This window comes from Mus musculus, chromosome 9, assembly GCF_000001635.26.
Source record: "Mus musculus strain C57BL/6J chromosome 9, GRCm38.p6 C57BL/6J".
In the NCBI taxonomy this organism is placed as follows: Eukaryota; Metazoa; Chordata; class Mammalia; order Rodentia; family Muridae; genus Mus; species Mus musculus.
The window spans coordinates 19780046-19800869 of record NC_000075.6 but is presented as its reverse complement, the minus strand read 5'-3'; the positions used below and the strand labels follow the sequence as shown (position 1 = coordinate 19800869).

Below are 20824 nucleotides of genomic sequence, written 5' to 3'. Positions count from 1 at the left end.
AGGCAGATTTCTGAGTTCGAGGCCAGCCTGGTCTACAAAGCATGTTCCAGGACAGACAGGGCTACACAGTGAAACCCTGTAGTGAAAAACCAAACCAAACCAAACCAAACCAAACAAACAAACAACACAAAAACAAAAAACAAAAAAACAAAAAGAATGCCACGATGCAGATGTTTGTTCACCAGGATTGACAAGCCATTAAGTCCCATTCCCATGACAAAGTCTTATACTTATTCTGTAGAGTCTGATTCTATAACAAATGGAGACTTTTAGACTTTAGGCCTATTTCTATATCAGAGAACATTTCTGATATGGATAACTCAACACAGAGTAAAAATCATCATTAAATCATGGCTTTCCTAACTATGGCCTAACATACAGTTCTCTTTGTAAACAAAGCATAATTCTGCTAGGTTGGCATGATGACCATAGGTAAAAACTATTCAAAATTAAACAACACTAATTAATTAAAATGATTCAAGAGAAAGACTATATCTTTGCTGTGTCCTCTTTCATGCCTCCACCATTAGAGATGCAGCCTCCTGTCTTTTTTAAATTTTGTTAAATTTTCCAAAATTTAACCTGAGTCCAGGATGAGAAATATATTTAAGGATGACAGTGAAGGATGCATAAGCCTTTTAAGCACTGTAATTTAAAATTAAAACCTAATGTAGAATGTCTAATGGCTCAGAGACTTTTAAGACTGCAAGGGTGTAGTATGAGCTGAGATGAGGCTTTTCATTCCATGATTCATGGACTCTCTTTTCACACACCTGCTATTCTGATTGTAACATAATCCAGGAGGTAGCTATCACAGCAAAGGAAAACCTTGGAAGGGAGTAAATGTTTAGTGCAACGGGTGAATGAAAATGAGATATGAGCACTCCTTGATATGATTGAGAAGAGGGATTTTATTGTAGATATGAGGGAGAATTTAGCCACAGGCATCTAGAAAGTTACAGGCTGAACCAGGCCATGAGAGAAGAAACTGTCTGGTAAGAGAGTGAGAGAAAAATTGACAGAAAGTAGGACCAAGAGTGGGAACAAAAGGAGAGCTGAGAAAAGAGGCCAAGACAAGTCAGGAGCCAAGAATGCACATAGCCAAAATCAAGATTCTATATCTATGAGAAACTAGGGAAAGGAAAGCAAAGCAAAGCCCTGCCATTGGGATGGAGAGGTGTAGGGAAGGGATCAATGTGATAAGTGCTGAGTGAGTCTAGTCTATAGTTTCTTTGGAACCTGGAAGTAAAGTGATGAATAATGCATTCAGCATTACAATGAGCAAAGATGTATCAAAGTTTGTCCTATAGTAGATTAGAACTTGAATATAAAAATGGTTCCTGACCTTGTAAATAAGTAGGTAGATAGATAGATAGATAGATAGATAGATAGATAGATAGATAGATAGACATATACTTACTTTATTCATGGTTTTATATGTCATCTTGTATATTTTGTTTACTTATTTCTTTGTTTTTCTGGTCAAATGATGTAGCCTCCCATAAACCTGAAGCAGGCTAAGCCAGAACTTGTCCTTGCTGCCACTAAGGAGATTATCTAGGGTGGAACCTTCCTCCCTAGATCACACTATTGTTCTGCCACTGCCTCTGTTCCTCTTCAAAATACTGCTAACTACTGAGAGGCCCCAGAGCTATTCTGGAGATTAAGCCCTACCCTGCATGTCATCACGTGCAGCTGGTTCCAGGCTCCAAGGATGAATTGGCAGGAATGGACTCCCCCCACCCCCCTCTTTTTTATATCCAAAATTTTCTTTTTTTAAAATATTTTTTATTACGTATTTTCCACAATTACATTTGCAATGCTATCCCAAAAGTCCCCCATACCCTCCCCGCCCACTTCCCTACCCACCCATTCCCATTTTTTTTTTGGCCCTGGCATTCCCCTGTACTGGGGCATATAAAGTTTGCATATCCAATGGGCCTCTCTTTATAGTGATGGCCGACTAGGCCATCTTTTGATACATATACAGCAAGAGTCAAGAGCTCCAGGGTACTGGTTAGTTCATAATGTTGATCCACCTATAGTGTTGCAGATACCTTTAGCTCCTTGGGTACTTTCTCTAGCTCCTCCATTGGCAGCCCTGTGATCCATCCACTAGCTGACTATGAGCATCCACTTCTGTATTTGCTAGGCTCAGCATAGCCTCACAAGAGACAGCTATATCTGGGTCCTTTCAGCAAAATCTTGCTAGTGTATGCAATGGTGTCAGCGTTTAGAAGCTGATTATGGGATGGATCCCTGGATATGGCAGTCTCTAGATGGTCCATCCTTTGTCACAGCTCCAAACTTTGTCTCTGTAACTCCTTCCATGTGTGTTTTGTTCCCAATTCTAAGAAGGGGCACAGTGTCCACACTTTGGTCTTCATTTTTCTTGAGTTTCATGCGTTTAGGAAATTGTATCTTGTATGTTGGGTATCCTAGGTTTTGGGCTAATATCCACTTATCAGTGAGAACATATTGTGTGAGTTCCTTTGTGATTGGGTTACCTCACTCAGGATGATGCCCTCCAGGTCCGTCCATTTGCCTAGGAATTTCATAAATTCATTCTTTTTAATAGCTGAGTAGTACTCCATTGAGTAAATGTAACACATTTTCTGTTTCCATTCCTCTGTTGAGGGGCATCTGGGTTCTTTCCAGCTTCTAGCTATTATAAATAAGACTGCTATGAACATAGTAGAGCATGTGTCCTTCTTACCAGTTGGAACATATTCTGGATATATGCCCAGGAAAGGTATTGCTGGATCCTCCAGTAGTACTATGTCCAATTTTCTGAAGAACAGCCAGACTGATTTTCAGAGTGTTGTACAAGCTTGCAGTCCCACCAACAATGGAGGAGTGTTCCTCTTTTTCCACATCCTCGCCAGCATCTGCTGTCACCTGAATTTTTGATCTTAGTCATTCTAACTGGTGTGAGGTGGAATCTCAGGGTTGTTTTGATTTGCATTTCCCTGATGATTAAGGATGTTGAACAGTTTTTCAGGTGCTTCTCTGCCATTCGGTACTCCTCAGGTGAGAATTCTTTGTTCAGTTCTGAGCCCATTTTTTTAATGGGGTTATTTGATTTTCTGGAGTCCACCTCCTTGATTTCTTTATATATATTGGATATTAGTCCTCTATCTGATTTAGGATACGTAAAGATCCTTTCCCAACCTGTTGGTGGTCTTTTTGTCTTATTGACAGTGTCTTTTGCCTTACAGTAGCTTTGCAGTTTCATGAGGTCCCATTTGTTAATTCTCGATCTTACAGCTCAAGCCATTGCTGTTCTATTCAGGAATTTTTCCCCTTTGCCCATATCTTCATGACTTCTCCCCAATTTCTCCTCTATAAGTTTCAGCATCTCTGGTTTTATGTGAAGTTCTTGATCCACTTAACTTGACCTTAGTACAAGGAGATAGGAATGGATCATTTTGAATTCTTCTACGTGATAACTGCCAGTTGTGCCAGCACCATTTGTTGAAAATGCTGTCTTTCTTCCACTGGATGGTTTTAGCTCCCTTGTCGAAGATCAAGGGACCATAGGTATGTGGGTTCATTTCTGGGTCTTCAATTCTATTCCATTGGTCTACTTGTCTGTTCCTATACCAGTACCATGCAGTTTTTATCACAATTGCTCTGTAGTACAGCTTTAGGTCAGGCATGGTGATTCCACCAGAGGTTCTTTTATCCTTGAGAAGAGTTTTTGCTATCCTAGGTTTTTTGTTATTCCAGATGAATTTGCAGATTGCTATTGCTAATTCGTTGAAGAATTGAGTTGGAATTTTGATGGGGATTGCATTGAATCAGTAGATTGCTTTTGGCAAGATAGCCATTTTTACAATGTTGATCCTGCCAATCAAATGAGTATGGGATATCTTTCCATTTTCTGAGATCTTCTTTAATTTCTTTCTTCAGAGACTTGAAGTTTGTATCATACAGATATTTCACTTCCTTAGAGTCACGCCAAGATATTTTGTTTATTTGTGACTATTGAGAAGGGTGTTGTTTCCCTAATTTCTTTCTCAGCCTGTTTATTCTTTGTGTAGAGAAAGGCCATTGACTTGTTTGAGTTAATTTTATATCCAGCTACTTCACCGAAGCTGTTTATCAGGTTTAGGAGTTCTCTGGTGGAATTTTTAGGGTCACTTATATATACTATCATATCATCTGCAAAAAGTGATATTTTGACTTCTTCTTTTCCAATTTGTATTCCCTTGGTCTCGTTTTGTTGTCGAATTGCTCTGGCTAATACTTCAAATACTATGTTGAAAAGGTACGGAGAAAGTGGGCAGCCTTGTCTAGTCCTGATTTTAGTGGGATTGCTTCCAGCTTCTCTCCATTTACTTTGATGTTGGCTACTGGTTTGCTGTAGAATGCTTTTATCATGTTTAGGTATGGGCCTTGAATTCCTGATCTTTCCAAGACTTTTATCATGAATGGGTGTTGGATCTTGTCAAATGCTTTTCCTGCATCTAACGAGATGATCATGTGGATGTTATCCCTGTGCCCTCTAGTGAGTCTGGCTAAGGGTTTATCTATCTTGTTGATTTTCTCAAAGAACCAACTCCACATTTGGTTAATTCTTTGAATAGTTCTTCTTGATTCCACTTGGTTGATTTCACCCCTGAGTTTGATTATTTCCTGCTGTCTACTCCTCTTGGGTGAATTTGCTTCCTTTTTTTCTAGAGATTTTAGATGTGTTGTCAAGCTGCTAGTGTGTGCTCTCTCCAGTTTCTTTTTGGAGGCACTCAGAGTTATGAGTTTCCCTCTTAGAAATGCTTTCATTGTGTCCCATAGGTTTGGGTATGTTGTGGCTTCATTTTCATTAAACTCTAAAAAGTCTTTAATTTCTTTCTTTATTCCTTCCTTGACCAAGGTATCATTGAGAAGAGTGTTGTTCATTTTCCATGTGAATGTTGGCTTTCCATTGTTTATGTTGTTATTGAAGATCAGCCTTAGTCAATGGTGGTCTGATAGGATGCATGGGACAATTTCAATATTTTTGTATCTGTTGAGGCCTGTTTTGTGACCAATTATATGGTCAATTTTTGCGAAGGTCCCGTGAGGTGCTGAGAAGAAGGTATATCCTTTTGTTTTAGGATAAAATGGTCTGTAGATATCTGTTAAGTCCATTTGTTTCATAACTTCTGTTAGTTTCACTGTGTCCCTTTTTGGTTTCTGTTTCCACGATCTGGCCATTGATGAAAGTGGTGTATTGAAATCTCCCACTATTATTGTGTGAGGTGCAATGTGTGCTTTGAGCTTTACTAAAGTTTCTTTAATGAATGTGGCTGCCCTTGCATTTGGAGCATAGATTTGAGAACTGAGAGTTCCTCTTGGAGGATTTTACCTTTGATGAGTATGAAGTGTCCCTCCTTGTGTTTTTTGATTACTTTGGGTTGGAAATCAATTTTACTCGGTATTAGAATGGCTACTCAGGCTTGCTTTTCACACCATTTGCTTGGAAAATTGTTTTCCTGCCTTTCACTCTGAGGTAGTGTCTGTCTTTTTCCCTGAGATGGGTTTCCTGTAAGCAGCAGAATGTTTGGTCCTGTTTGTGTAGCCAGTTTGTTAGTCTATATCTTTTTATTGGGGAATTGAATCCATTGATATTAAGAGATATTAAGGAAAAGTAATTGTTGCTTCCTGTCATTTTTGCTGTTAGAGTTGGCATTCTGTTCTTGTGGCTGTCTTCTTTTTGGTTTGTTGAGGGATTGCTTTCTTACTTTTTCTAGGGCGTGATTTCCGTCCTTGTATTGTTTTTTTTTTTCTGTTATTATCTTTGAAGGGCTGGATTTGTGGAAAGATAATGTGTGAATTTGCTTTTGTCGTGGAATACTTTGGTTTCTCCATCTACGGTAATTGAGAGTTTGACCGGGTATATTAGCCTGGGCTGGCATTTGTGTTCTCTTACTGTCTGTATAACATCTGCCCATGCTCTTCTGGCTTTCATGGTCTCTGGTGAAAAGACTGGTGTAATTCTGATAGGCCTGCCTTCATATGTTACTTGACCTTTCTCCCTTACTGCTTTTAATATTCTATCTTTATTTAGTGCATTTGTTGTTCTGATTATTATGTGTCAGGAGGAATTTCTTTTCTGGTCCAGTTTATTTGGAGTTCTGTAGGCTTCTTGTATGTTCATGGGCATCTCTTTATTTAGGTTTAGGAAGTTTTCTTCTATAATTTTGTTGAAGATATTTGCTGACCCTTTAAGTTGAAAATCTTCATTCTCATCAACTCCTATTATTCGTAGGTTTGGTCTTCTCATTGTGTCCTGTATTTCCTGGATGTTTTGAGTTAGGATCCTTTTGCGTTTTGTATTTTCTTTGATTGTGCCGATGTTCTCTATGGAATCTTCTGCACCTCAGATTCTCTCTTCCATCTCTTGTATTCTGTTGCTGATGCTCTCATTCAGATTTCTTTCCTAGGGTTTCTATCTCCAGCGTTGCCTCACTTTGGATTTTCTTTATTGTGTCTACTTCCTTTTTTAGGTCTAGTATGGTTTTGTTCATTTCCATCACCTGTTTGGATGTGTTTTCCTGTTTTTCTTTAAGGACTTCTACCTGTTTGGTTGTGCTTTCCTGTTTTTCTTTAAGGACTTGTAACTCTTTAGCAGTATTCTCCTGTATTTCTTTAATTGAGTTATTAAAGTTCTTCTTGATGTCCTCTACCATCATCATGAGATATTCTTTTAATTCCGGGTCTAGCTTTTCATTTGTGTTGGGGTGCCCAGGACTAGGTGGGGTGGGAGTGCTGCGTTCTGATGATGGTGAGTGGTCTTGATTTCTGTTAGTAGGATTTTTATGTTTGCTTTTCTCCATCTGGTAATCTCTGGAGCTAGTTGTTATAGTTGTCTCTGGTTAGAGCTTGTTCCTCAGGTGGTTATGTTAGCCTCTATCAGCAGACCTGGGAGACTAGCTCTCTCCTTAGTTTCAGTGGTCAGATTACTCTTGGCAGGCAATGTCTCCTCTTGCAGGGAAGGTGCCCAGATATCTGGTGTTTGAACCTGCCTCCTGGCAGAAGTTGTGTTCCACTCACCAGAGGTCTTAAGATCCCGTGGATTGTCCTGTGAGGACCTTGGGGGTGTCCAGAAACTCCTCGCACAAGGAACCCCGGTGCTGGAGTGGACCAGAAGGGCCTTGTGCCCCTGATCAGGCCGGGTTATCTGCTTCCTTAATTAATGCAGTCTCAGGCCCTGCGTTATTGGATTGGAACAGACGCTGTGTTCCACTCACCAGAGGTCTTAGGATCCCGTGGGTGATTCTGTGTGGGTCATTGTGTGTGTCCAGAAACTCCCCGGTCCAGGAACTCCAGTGCTGCAGTGGACCGGAAGGACTTGTGCCCCTGATCAGGCCAGGTTATCTGCTTCCCTGGTTAATGTAGTCTCAGGTTCTGCGCAATTGGATTGGAGCAGACACTGTGTTCCATTCATCAGAGGTCTTAGGATCCCGTGGGGGATCCTGTGTGGGTCCTTGCAGGTGTCCAGAGACTCCCCGGGCCAGGAACTCCGGTGCTGCAGTCTCCAATGTTTTCTTAAAAACAGAGGGGCTTTTAAGAATGTTCTAATATCACAGTCTGCAGTCCAATTCCCAACAATGGTTCAGTAGTAGCTGTGAATGGAAGTCTAAGGATCTAACAGTTACTCAGTCCCACACAGCAAGCAGGCATGGGAGCAAGAGCCTCCCCCCCCCCTTTTATAAAGTGTGTCCACCATTAAAAATTTGAACCTTGATCAGAACACAGTCTTGGTTCCATCTTCCTCTCGTTGCCTAGTTTCCCTCTCTTTCAGCACTGGACTGCTATTCAAGTGTACCTGTCCTTGTGAGCCGCTGGTCTGCTCGCAACAATTTGGCACCAGGACTGGAACCTGAAGAAGTTCAGGAGGATGCTGATGGAACTGTGTTTTGTGTAGAGCTCCATGGAAGAAAAAGAAAAAGAAAAAGAAAAGGTCATATAGAACATCGAAGCAACAGGTACACATTGTAGCGCTAGTTTAAAACTTTATTTTTTAAAGGTTTGCTACAGATGTGGAAAGATACAGGCTAAGTTCGGATTCAGTGCTAACCCAGTTCTGGATCTGCTTGGGTCAACAGTGGAACTGTTGGAACTAGGAACTGATCAGGCGGTTGTCTGCAGCTTTAAAAAGCTGCCTCAGGCAAGAGGGAAAGGGTTTAAAGAAAAAAAAGAAATGAATCAGGCGATTGTCCTCAGTTTTCAAGAGTTGATTCGAGCAAGAGAAGTAGGGCTCAACGTACAATTGTTAGAAAATCTTTTAGTTAGGATAGATTCTTGTTGCCCATGGTTCAAGGAAGAAGAAACTTTAGATATCAGAACCTGGGAGAAAATTGGAAAAGCCTTGAAAATCACTCAGGCAGAAAATTTCACCCTTTGCCTCTGGGCGCTTGTTAAAGATGCTATTGAAATGGTGATCTCGTGGGGGTTAGATGGCAGAGCTTGATGTATCTCAGGAAGAGCTCCTTTCAGAAAAGGGTCCTCTGAACTCTAATTTTGATAGATATAGAGACTCTGATGATGAGCTAATTTTAGACAAAGCAGATCACTCAGAAAGAGGAGCTGCCAAATACTCTGAGGAGGATTGGCCTCCTTGCAAGTCTCCTGCTCCACCTAGCCTCCACTGTGGGAGATGCTACTCATAAGGACATGCAACTAAGCAAATTAGAGTTTGAAGTTAGGCTGCAAAAATTGAGTGATGAATCGCCAGGCATGGTGGCACATGCCTTTAATCCCAGCACTCGGGAGACAGAGGCAGGCAGATTTTTGAGTACGAGGCCAGCCTGGTCTACAAAGTGAGTTCAAGGACAGCCAGGGCTGCACAGAGAAACCCTGTCTCAAAAAAAAAAAATTGACTGATGAGCTTCGGGAGCTAAAAAGGATGTCAGATACATTAAGGAGTAACTTCTGAAATACACCAAGAACCGCTGCAAAGAGCTGTGAGTCAGGCTTGTGGGAGAGGACAGGATACTTCTGATGTGCTAGCCTTTCCTATCATCGAAGTAATTGACCAGAAAGATACTAGAGTCAGACATTACCAGACTTTGGATTTCAAGTTGGTAAAGGAGTTAAAAGCAGCTGTTGTGCAATATGGTCCTTCAGCCCCTTTCACACAAGCACTGCTGGATATGGTCGTAGAGTCACACTTAACCCCCCTAGATTGAAAAACCCTATATAAGGTCACCCTGTTAGGAGGAGATTTCTTACTTTGGGATTCTGAATGGAGAGATGCCAGTAAGAGAACTGCCGATTTAAATGTTCAGACTGGTAATCTAGACTGGGATAGTAACATGATTCTGGGAGAAGGCCTTTATGAGAGCCAGACTAATCAGATTGATTTTCCTGTTGGAGTGTTCATGCAGAATGCGGTGGCTGCCTGCCTTGCTTGGGGACTGTTACTGGTTAGAGGGGATATTGGTGGGAGTTTAGCCAGCATTCATCAGAGTTCTGATGAGCCTTAACAGAACTTTGTGGATAGCAGGTAGTAGAATAATTGGAAAATCTGACATGGGAAGTCCTTTCATTATGCAGTTGGCTTATGAGAATGCTAACCCAATGTGTGATACCACTATCCAGCCACACAAAGGAGAAACGGATTTAGCGGGATATGACCATATTTGTGCAGAAATTGGGCATCATATAATCAGGGTTTGGCTTTCAGTGCTGCTTAGTAAGGGACTGCCATATGAGCAATGTTTTTGCGGAAACGAGAGAGTAATGCATGTTTTAAGTGTGGAAGTCTTGGTCATTTTAAAAGTGATTGTCCCAAGAACAAAGGTGTTGAGAGTGGGCAAGCAGGCTGTGCCGCAGGAATTTGTCCCCAGTGCAGAAAGGGCAACCACTGGGCTAAGGTATGCAAATCTGAGCCAGGCACTCTGGGCCATTGAGAGCCGGGAAGCAAGAGGAGGGACCAGCACCAGGCCCTGTCATAGTCACAGAAAATAGCTTATGGGGCTATAAATCTGCTGCCCATCCAAAGAGATCAGTTTTTGAACTTGTCAGTGCAAAACCAGGAGGTGCAGGATTGGACCTCTGTTCCACCACCCAGGCAGTATTAACCCCAGAAATGGGAGTCCAAACCCTGCCTACCTGAGTCTTTGGACCTCTACCTGTAGAAACTTGTGGATTTCTTTTAGGACAAAGCTGTTCTATTGTAAAAGGCCTGCAGATTTATCACGGTGTTATAAATAATGATTATGAGGTTGAAATTAAAATCGTAGCTGCTGCCCGTAATGGTGTTATTAACTGTACCCCGCTAATCAAGGAATTGCTCTACTTGTTTTAATTCCACTACATTCACCACTGTCCAGATTTATTGAGAATGAAAGAGGACAAGATGGTTTTGACTCCTCTCGTGTGAATTGGGTTCAATCTATTACTAACCAGAGACCTAACTTTAAATTGACATTTGATGGATAAAGCTTTGAAGGATTAATAGATACTGGAGCCAATGTAACAATCATTAGGGGACAGGATTGGTCCTCAAACTGGCCTTTGACTGAGAAGCTAACTCACCTTTAAGGAATTGGTTATGCTACTAACCCAAAACGAAGCTCCAAATTGCTAACCTGGAGAGATGGGGATGGAAAATTAGGAAAAATTCAGCTGTATGTTAGGTAATATTTGCCTGTAACTATGGGGAAGAGATTTCTTGTCACAGGTGGGCATTATAATGTACAGATCTAATGAGATGGTGACTAAGCAGACATTCAAACAGGGACCTCTGCCTGGTCATGGACTAAAAAAGAAGGGACAAGAAATTAAGACTTTTGAAGATCCTAAACCTCACTCTAACACAAGAGGTTTGGAGTATTTTCGGTAGTGTCCACTATCTTGCCTGCATCCCACATTGATAAAGTTCAATGGCTTAATGATATTCCGGTGTGGGTGGATCAGTGGTCTTTACCTAAAGAAAAAATGGAAGCCACTTCTTTGCTAGTGCAGGAGCAACTAGAAGCAGGACATCTAGTAGAATCTCAGTCCCCTTGGATTACACCAATTTTCATTATCAAGAAAAATCTGTTAAATGGAGATTGCTACAAGATTTAAGAAAAATTAATGAGACTATGGTACCTATGGGACCTTTACAACCTGGGCTTCGCTCCCCAGTAACTATTCCTAAAGGATATTATAAAATTGTGATAGATCTGAAAGATTGTTTCTTTACTATTCCTTAACATCGAAAGGGTTGTGAAAGATTTGCTTTTAGTGTTCCTTCTATAAATTTTAAGGAACCTATGAAGAGATATCAATGGACAGTTATCTCACAGGGCATAGCTAATAGACCTACTTTATGCCAAAAGTTTGTGGCACAAGCCATTCAGCCTCCCAGGACCCAGTGGAGATGACCTCAGCCAAAATGCCCAACAGTAGGTAGATGGAACCTAAAGAGGCCATCAGTAGGTAGACATGGATCCCATTTGAAGCATGGGCAACCCAAACATATTCAAAATTCTTGACCCAGAATTGTTCTTGGCTAAAGGAAATACAGGAACAAAAATAGAGTCATAATTGAAGAAAAGGACAATCAGAGACTGGCACACATTATAATCCATCCCATGTACAGGCACCAAACACCAAGCACCAACACTATTACTGATGCCATGTTGTGCTTAAAGACAGGAGCCTATTATGACTGTCCTCTGAGGGGCTCTATCAGCAACTGACTGAGACAGATTCAGATACTTACAGCCAATATTTGGACTGATGTTGGGAACCCCTATGGAAGAGTTAGGTGATGGACTGAAGGAGCTGAAGGGGATTACAACACCATAGGAAGAATAACATTATCAATTAACTTGGAAACCATATACCTCCCAGAGGCTAAGCTGCCAGCCAAAAAGCCTACATGGGCTGGTCTGTGGACCCTGCTACATATGTAGCAGAGGACTGCCTTGTTTCAACTCTGTGGGAAAGAATTCACTTAAATTCTGTAGAAATTTGATGACACAGGGAATGGGAATACTAGTGAGGTTGGGTAGTTAGTGGAGCCCCCTCTCAGAAGCAAAGGGGGGGGGGTTATGGGGTAACAAAATCTTAGAGGGATCTAGGAAGGGGAAAACATTTAGAAAGTAAGCAAATAAAATGACCAATTCAATTTTTAAAATGAAAGAGAGACTGTAGGAAGAGCCATCCAGTGACTGGCACAAATTAGTATCTACCTCATTTGTAGGCACCAAATCCTGACACTATTACTGATGCTATATTGTGCTTGTAGACAGAAACCTAGCATGGCTGTCTGAGAAGTCTATCAGCAACTGACTGAGATAGATGCAATATACTTACTGCCAAATATTTGACTGAGGTCTTTGACTCCTATGAAAGAGTTAGGAGAAGGATTGAAGGAGCTGAAAAGAATGGCATCCCCATAGGAAGAATAAGAGGTCAACTATCCCAGAACCCGGGAATTCTCAGACTCTAAGCCAATATCCAAAGAGGATACATGGGCTGGTCAGAATCCCCTGGGACATATGTAACACAGGACTGACTTTTCTAATCTCAGTGGTAAAGGATGTGCCTAATCCTGTAAAGCTTGATGTCCAGGGAAGCAGGATGTCTGGAGGAGTGGGATGAGGGAGGACTCTTATAAATTTGAAGGAGAGGTGTATGGCATAAAGAATTCTGGGAGGTAGGACCTCGAAGATTTATCGTTTGGGATGTAAATAAATAAAGTAATTTTATTAAGAAAATAATAAAAATTTCATGCTCCAAATAATTGAAATGGCATAAACATACTAACAAAAAAGGGAAAGCTTTGTAGCTTGAGGGATGGACAATCAATTAAGACCTTACTCTTGCAAAAAAAGGTAAGTTTGCTTTACATGACATACATCAGTCAGTTAAAGTTGCTTGTAATTCTTCCTCCGGGGTATCTGAATTCCTTATTTTGACTCTGATAACTATAGTCATACATAAACACATATATACAATTAAAGTTAGAATCTAATCTTTTTTCAAGAAAAGCTTTGGAAAGCTAACAAAATATACTTCTACGTTTACGAAATCAGGATTTCCCTTATGAATATTGATTGAAAAATAATCAATAAAATTCTCCCTAACGGAATCCAGGAACACATCATAACAATCATCCATCATGATTAAATAGGCTTCATTCCAGGAATACAGGATGGTTTAATATACGGACATCCATCAACGTAATCCATTATATAAACAAACTCAAAGATAAAAACCACAGGATGAACTTGCCTGATAGCAATTTACAGATCCAATGCAATCCCCATCAAAATTCCAAATCAATTCTTCAATGAATTAGAAAGGGCAATTTGCAAATTCATATGGAATAACAAAAAACTTAGGATAGCAAAAACTCTTCTCAATGATAAAAGAATCTGTGGTGGAATCACCATGTCTGACCTAAAGCTTTACTACAGAGCAATTGTGATAAAAACTGCATGGTACTGGTATAAGACAGACTGGTAGACCAAAGGAATAGAATTGAAGACCCAGAAATGAACCCACACACCTATGGTCACTTGATCTTTGACAAGGGAGCTAAAACCATCCAATGGAAAAAGACAGCATTTTCAAGAAATGGTGCTGGCACAACTGGCGGTTATCATGTAGAAGAATGCGAATTGATCCATTCTTATCTCCTTGTACTAAGGTCAAGTCTAAGTGCATCAAGGAACTCCACATAAAACCACAGACACTGAAACTTAGAGAGGAGAAAGTAGGGAAAAGCCTCGAAGATATGGGCACAGGGGAATAATTCCTGAATAGAACAGCAAAGGCTTGTGCTGTAAGATCAAGAATTGACAAATGGGACCTCATGAAATTACAAAACTTCTGTAAGGCAAAAGACACTGTCAATAAGACAAAAAGGTCACCAACAGATTGGGAAAGGATCTTTACCTATCCTAAATCAGATAGGGGACTAATAGTCTTATATTTTTAAATTTCATTTTTAGCATGTTTGTACCTAGAAAGGCTACTGGTGTGTGTTTTAATTTTATATTCAACTACTTTGCTTAATGCATTTATAAGCTGCATGAACTTTCTTGCAGAGTCCATATGGACTTTTATGTATAAAGTCATATTACCTTCAAAGAAAGATATTTTGAATTCTTCCTTTTCTACTTTTTTGATCCTAATCTATTTCACTTTTCTTACTGTTCTAATTAGATATAAAGTAATATATTAAAGAGGTTTGGATAGAGTAGTCACACTAGTCTTGTTCCCGATTTAGTAAAATTGTTTTGTGTTCCTTTTCAATTACTTTGGTGTTGGTTGTGGGATTATGGTAACTTGCCTTTGCTATTTCAGGCATTATTTTAATGAACCCGCTTTTACATTACCTTGTGGTTTTTCCTCTCAATCTTTAATATCTTCTCTCTGTTATATATGCTTCACGTTTTGATTATTAGGTGTTGTGGAGAATTTTTTTGTATTTAAAATATTTTATTTGCATTATATTCACGTCTATTTGATATTCTTTATACCTCTTAGCTCTTGATAGCTATATTTTCCCTTAAATTAGGGATTTTTTTCCTCTCTGATTTTTGTTGAAGATACATTCTGTGCCTGCATTTGATATGCCTCTCTTATTCTGTAAAATCAATGGTGTGTTGTTGTTGTAGTTGTTGTTGTTTGTTGCTTGTTGTTGTTTCGTTTTGTTTTGTTTTTTAGAGGCCAAATCTACTTCATCTAGGGACTGGACTACATCTTAGAAGTAAAAGAGCCTGAGAGCTTGACCTGTAGCTGAACCCAAGCTACACCTAAGTACCAGGAAGGACCCTAGGGATTATCCACTGAGCATACCCCAGATTTACTCCCTAGCTATGTCTTAGCAACAGAGAATCAATATGAGTATGATTGTTTCAAATATACTTTCAAACAATTTGTGATAGTTTATAGTTTTGCTTCAGAGCACCGACTTGTCAGCATACAATAGTCATTCAATTAGATGTTTGCCAGGCTGGACACCCCTTTGGTTGCTTGCCATTTCCTATAAAACCTTGTGCCCTGGAGGGTTTGGGGCTGGTGCACCAAACTGTCCTGCTGTGTCAGAGTCAGCTGTAAGTAACACTAAACTTCAGCTTCTAATAAAGAGATTCTAGTGTGGTTGCATCAGAGTTGGATACTGGTGGTCTTTTAGGGCTTAAAAATAGGGCACAACAATAGTATTCAAGAATTTCCATATGGTTTGCACTCTTGAGAATCTTGGAGGAAGGTTTGACATTTCCAGTGAATGAGTGATCCAAATACTCTACCTTGCTTTTAAGCCTGGATAGTTTCACCTCCTGTTTACCCAATCTCTTGTTGAGCTTTTCCTTCAAACTTTTAAAATTTGAATTACATACTTCAAATAAGAAAAATTAGCTATATAGTAGAAATCAGTATAAATAACTGAAATAACTAAATCTAATTTTATCTTATCTATATTATTTCTGGGCATTTATCCACAGGGCTCCAATTTGATATATCATGGAAATATTTGTACAAATGTTGTTTTGCAGCACTGTTCATATCTAAACTATGAAACCAATCTAGGTCTCCAACAGAGGAGTGGACACAGAAAATATTACATATATTGTTTTTTAATCTATTAAGCACAATATTACTTTGTAGAAGGTCAATTAGTGGAAAGATGATGGGAAAGTGGGAATGATAGTAAAGTTTAGGGAGTCATGTTCAAAGTTCCTAACAGTGTTAGTTAAAATGTTTTTATGTAATCAAATATCATGTACAATGCATATATTGCTAGAGAATAACAATAACAATCTTCACCATGCATTACTTAAAAATAATGTGCTTTGTATATTTATTATTTAGATGTAAGGTTTTCACTTTTGATGAAAATAATACCATGAACATGATATTATATATCAGAATATGTAAGTTTGATGTTCTCTTAGATTATTTAATATTTTGAGATAATACACATCACTGCAGAATAGTATGAGTTACATAAATATATAGCACAAAATGGCCAGAGTTAATTCAAAACCATTTAAGAAATTGTTATATATTCAGTCTTAATATGAAGTTAAAATCCTTTTAGTGATTTAAATATTTACTTAACATTTGAGTTCATACTTGTATATAATGAAATATAACCATATTAATCAATCATTCCCAATTTATCCCCAACAATTCTCCCTCCATACTTCATTACATGTTCTCCACCCAATTTCACATCTTCTTGTCACATAATCCATTGAATCAAATTGCTGTTGTACATATGTCCTCAAATTTAGTGCAATCCCTATAGCTGGAAAATGCTATCAATGGCCTCATAGTGAAAGTGGAGTATTTCTCCCTTCCCAAGAAGTTATGTAGCACAAATATCTGTTATATGAAACTCAAGTCAGCAACACAAATATCAAATTTTAAAATTAAACTATTTTGCACAAAAGTCTAATATATATTAGTTTCATACTTACATGCTGGTAAACTATGTTAAGAAAATTTGAAAGTATTTACTTCTGTAATTAAATCATTAGGTTTTCATTTTTACATATGGTAAAAGCATAGCAATTCAAAACAGTGATACCCAAACCAAGTTATACTATTTCTGGATGCATTCTTTGGCGTGTAAAAACATGTGCAGTGCCAATTTATAATGTTATATATTCCGACATCAGGACATAGTGAAACTACATGTAAGTTGGACAAGTGCATCAAGATAGACCTGGATTTATTATATGTATAAGTTAATTTTTGATCACTTATGGTCAGAAATATTTAGAACTGCTTCATTTTAAATGCCACCACAATTAGTTATGTGACTTAGTTAAAAAAAATCAATATATAAAGGGATCATGAAGGTAGTTAAATTATGTTATCTTACAGACAATTTTCCAGAGGGCTTTCTTGATGTCCCTGTTCCTCAGGCTGTAAATGAAGGGGTTCATCATAGGAACCACCATTGTATACATTACCGAAGCTACCATACTTTCCCTGGAAGAACCAGAAACTGTGGAACTGAGGTAAACTCCTATACCTGTTCCATAAAATAGGCAAACAACTGACAGGTGAGATCCACAGGTAGAGAAGGCTTTATATTTCCCTAACAGTGATGGAACTCTAAAAATAGAAGAAGTAATTTTATAGTAGGAGTAAAATATTCCTGAGGCAGGGAGGAATCCAACAATGATGCTTGAAAGAAACATGGCTATGTCATTGATAGTAGTGTTAGAACAAGCAAGTTTTACAAGTTCTGGAACATCACAGAAGAAATGAGGGATTTCTATATTAGTACAAAATGTTAGTTGTGACACCATAAAGCAGTGCACCTGTGAATCAATGAGACTGATACAAAATGACATTACAACCAAATATCTACACCGACAAGGATTCAGAATGACTTGGTAGTGTAGAGGGTGACAAATGGCCACCCATCGGTCATATGCCATCACTGCCAGTAGAAAGCTGTCCATACACCCAAAAAGAATAAAGAAAGATACCTGAGTTAGGCATTCAGCATATGTTGTGGATCTCTTATGTGCATGCAAGTTTATCAGCATTTTGGGGATTGTGGTGCTGCTAAAGCCCATGTCAGACAATGAAAGGTTGTAGAGGAAGAAGTACATTGGGCTGTGGAGGTGGGAATCACAGCTGATGGCCAAGATGATGAGAACATTTCCAAGCATAGTGAGCAGGTATATGAGCAGGAATAGTGCAAATAAGATGAGCTGCAGTTCAGGGTCCTCTGAGAGTCCAAGGAGAATGAATTCCAAGGTTCCTGTTAAATTATATGGTTCCATAAGGCTAGGACATCTTTTGAAAAGAAAAAAAAAAAGACCATTGTAGAGAACTAAGCAGTATAGATATAAATGTCTACATGCCTATATGTTTGTAAACCAGCAATTCACAAGACACCATTCATACATGAGAACTGTTCATGTTTAGAAATTAGAGAGAGAGAGGGAAAAAGAGAGAAAGAGAAAGAAGAGAAGAGAAGAGAAGAGAAGAGAAGAGAAGAGAAGAGAAGAGAAGAGAAGAGAAGAGAAGAGAAGAGAAGAGAAGAGAAGGCATAAAGTAGAAGAGAAGTCTTATGAGCAGTACATTAATCCAGATATGGCCTGGTAGATATTAAGAGATTCTAACCCCCCTCAATTTCTCTTGTAATATATTATCACTTTCTCTCCAATACATTTGTATTTCAGCTATTCACAAAGATGCCATCATCAAAGCCAGTGCTGTATAGATTGAACATGTATACTACAAAACTGTGACCTCCATACACAATTTTTAATAAAACTTCTCTGTCTTGCATACTGTGATAATAATCCTAAAATAGACAAAATGTAAATTTAGTTACATTACTCAGTTGTGGCAGACTCTCACAACCCTTTCTACTATGGCCTCTGTGACAATAATATATATGTTAATAGGCAAAATCATAATAGAAAAGAAAAATATTTCAAATAATTACTCAAAAAACAGTAAAAATTACTCTAACAAAAATTTACATACAAAGAAGAACATGCCGTTTCCCCATATTGCCTTCAGAAAATATCATTCTAATGAAAGAGATCTATGAAGAAGTTATGTATATTTAATCTTAAAAGTGCATAAGATTATTTCCTTGGATTTATATTTTGAGTTTATAAGCTAAAATCAGGCGTGGAGAGTTAGATCAGCAGCTAAAATCCACTTCCTTCTCTTAAAGGGGACCGAAGTTTTGTTCCCACCACTCACATCAGGTAGTTTTCAACAGCCTGTAACTCCACCAACATGGGAGCCTACACCCTCATTTGGCATATGTTTTGAGATATAATTAGAAATTTCAAAGTGAATTTGGACATTTCTAGTGTGGTGATGAAAGTGTGTGTCCACGCGTGTGAAAATTTTGAGTTGGTAAGAGGTCAACTTTTGTTACTGTCCATCTTATATTTTAAGGCATATATTGATCCTGATCTTACTGATCTTACATGGATTACATTGGCTGATAGTGAAATCCTACTCACACAGTGTGAAGGTTATAGAAACACCCCACCATGCCCTTGTATGGATGCTGGTAATTAAACTCAGATCCTCATTGTGTACAACAAATATCTCATCCAGTGAGTCATCTATTCACATCCCTCTAACAGCTATCTATTTCCTCAGTAAAGAACCTATAACTGTGATTTTATTGTTTCTCTTGCATTGAAGTTTGTGTGTGTATGCTGGAGAAGGTGTCAAGAATAACTGCTGCAGCAAACAGTGGAGGTAAATTAACAAATGAGGACAAGCTACAGATTTGGTTTCTGTTATTTGATTTTAACATTCTGATTGCCTGCTCCTTCTTCATCCTATCTGAGGGCCATTCTTATTGTAGCTGAAAGAACAAAGGCATATACAGCACTACTACATGTTATATTAGTGACACATTGTAGAAAATAAAATGACTAGGAGTTTTCCAGAGATTAGGATGAAGAGAAATTTAAGGTTCAATGAGTAGAATAGATGGCTCTTGGTTATAAAGGGGATTGAATCTGACCATCTGTATTCAAACTGCTATCACACTGTTAGAATGCAAGGCATTTTAAAAATTACAAAAAGAATAATAAACCATACAAACATTCGTACAAATAACATTGTAAGAAAGTAAACAGGAAATGTTTAGGAATATATATGTATATATATGCGACAATCATTAATGAAAAATGCACTCTTTAATTTGAAGGAGAATTAGGAGGGCTTTTTGTGACGGTTTGGAGGGACGAAAAACAAAGGAGGAATATTGGAATTAAATTTAAATCTCAAAAATTAGAAATATCACAATAAGTTACATAAAATATACTTCTTATATCAAATTAACATGATGATAATGCATAAATATATTTTATAGAGAAATAGTTTGACAAATATAAAGGTACAAGTTCAATGAAATACATGATTTGATATTTGGAAAGTCTGGGTAAAGTTTCTCTATTCACTTATTTTTGTCTTGTATTTTCCTACAATTTCTGGCTATGTAGAAGCTTTGTCTTCAAATTTCAGGATACTAGACTGATCTTAAACTAAATATTCCTATCTCAGTTTGATAAATAATATAATCACATGTGTTGTACAATGCCCCAATCACTGGTTCTTTATATTTGGTCCTTATGATCATTTTCATCTCTACCTTCTCCATATATTCATGCTCATGATATTTTTAATCAATAGCAGAGAGTTCAGAAAGATATCACTTTCTTTTTTAGTTGAAAATATTCTTAATAAGTTAAAATCCTAATGGGTAAATAAATAAACAGTATGAGAGCTCTCATATTAACTAATTAATAAACATATGTTTAACTAATAAAACAAACTTAATTGCACTGTGACATAAAACTTTGCTTAATGATGTATTTTGTCTTTGATTACCCCATACCACATATCTTTACCTTTCTGGTGCCAACAATAAAAGCACTGCTGTCTCTCATTTGTTTCTTACATAGATTAGTGCTTACTAAGGCTGTAAATTATTTCCATTCAAAGATGACCAAAAGTGACTGATATACTTTTACACTCGGCCTGTGTGTGTGATGATTGCCCAGGTTCTGTGTTCAGGACTGGTAGGAAGACAATAAATCATGACCCTTCTTAAGCAGCTGTTGGATTTGAGAGAGGAATACATGCAAGTAAGTTATTTTGGATCAGATCTGATAAAATCTTGAGCAGGAACACAGAGTATGTATTTATGGGTTTGAGGCTCAATTCACAGAACCAATAATCATGCATTAAGCTATTCAAGTCTCTAAGGATCTATTAATACTCATGTAGATGAGAAAGGGAAAAGTGAATATTCTGGGAAAAGTATAACCCTTCCTACCTCAGGGAGAATCTTAACTGTAACTCTTTTGACTTCCAGGTTGTAGAAATA

The 20824-nt window shown here is 38.3% G+C and overlaps 1 protein-coding gene across 1 annotated transcript; it reads right to left on the bottom strand.

The window, feature by feature from the left end:
- Nucleotides 1-16805: 16805 nt before the first annotated feature.
- Nucleotides 16806-20587, bottom strand: Olfr58 (olfactory receptor 58). Its single transcript, NM_011001.2, has 2 exons — nucleotides 20346-20587; nucleotides 16806-17748 (listed from the first exon to the last, which is right to left on the bottom strand). Exon 2 carries the CDS (start codon nucleotides 17733-17735, stop codon nucleotides 16806-16808), a length of 930 nt encoding a protein of 309 aa, NP_035131.1. The 5' UTR covers nucleotides 17736-17748; nucleotides 20346-20587.
- Between the last annotated feature and the right edge of the window lie 237 nt (nucleotides 20588-20824).

Excerpts from the sequence above, each read along its gene's own strand:
- Olfr58 (NM_011001.2), bottom strand. The coding sequence starts at position 17,735 with ATGGAACCATATAATTTAACAGGAACCTTGGAATTCATTCTCCTTGGA.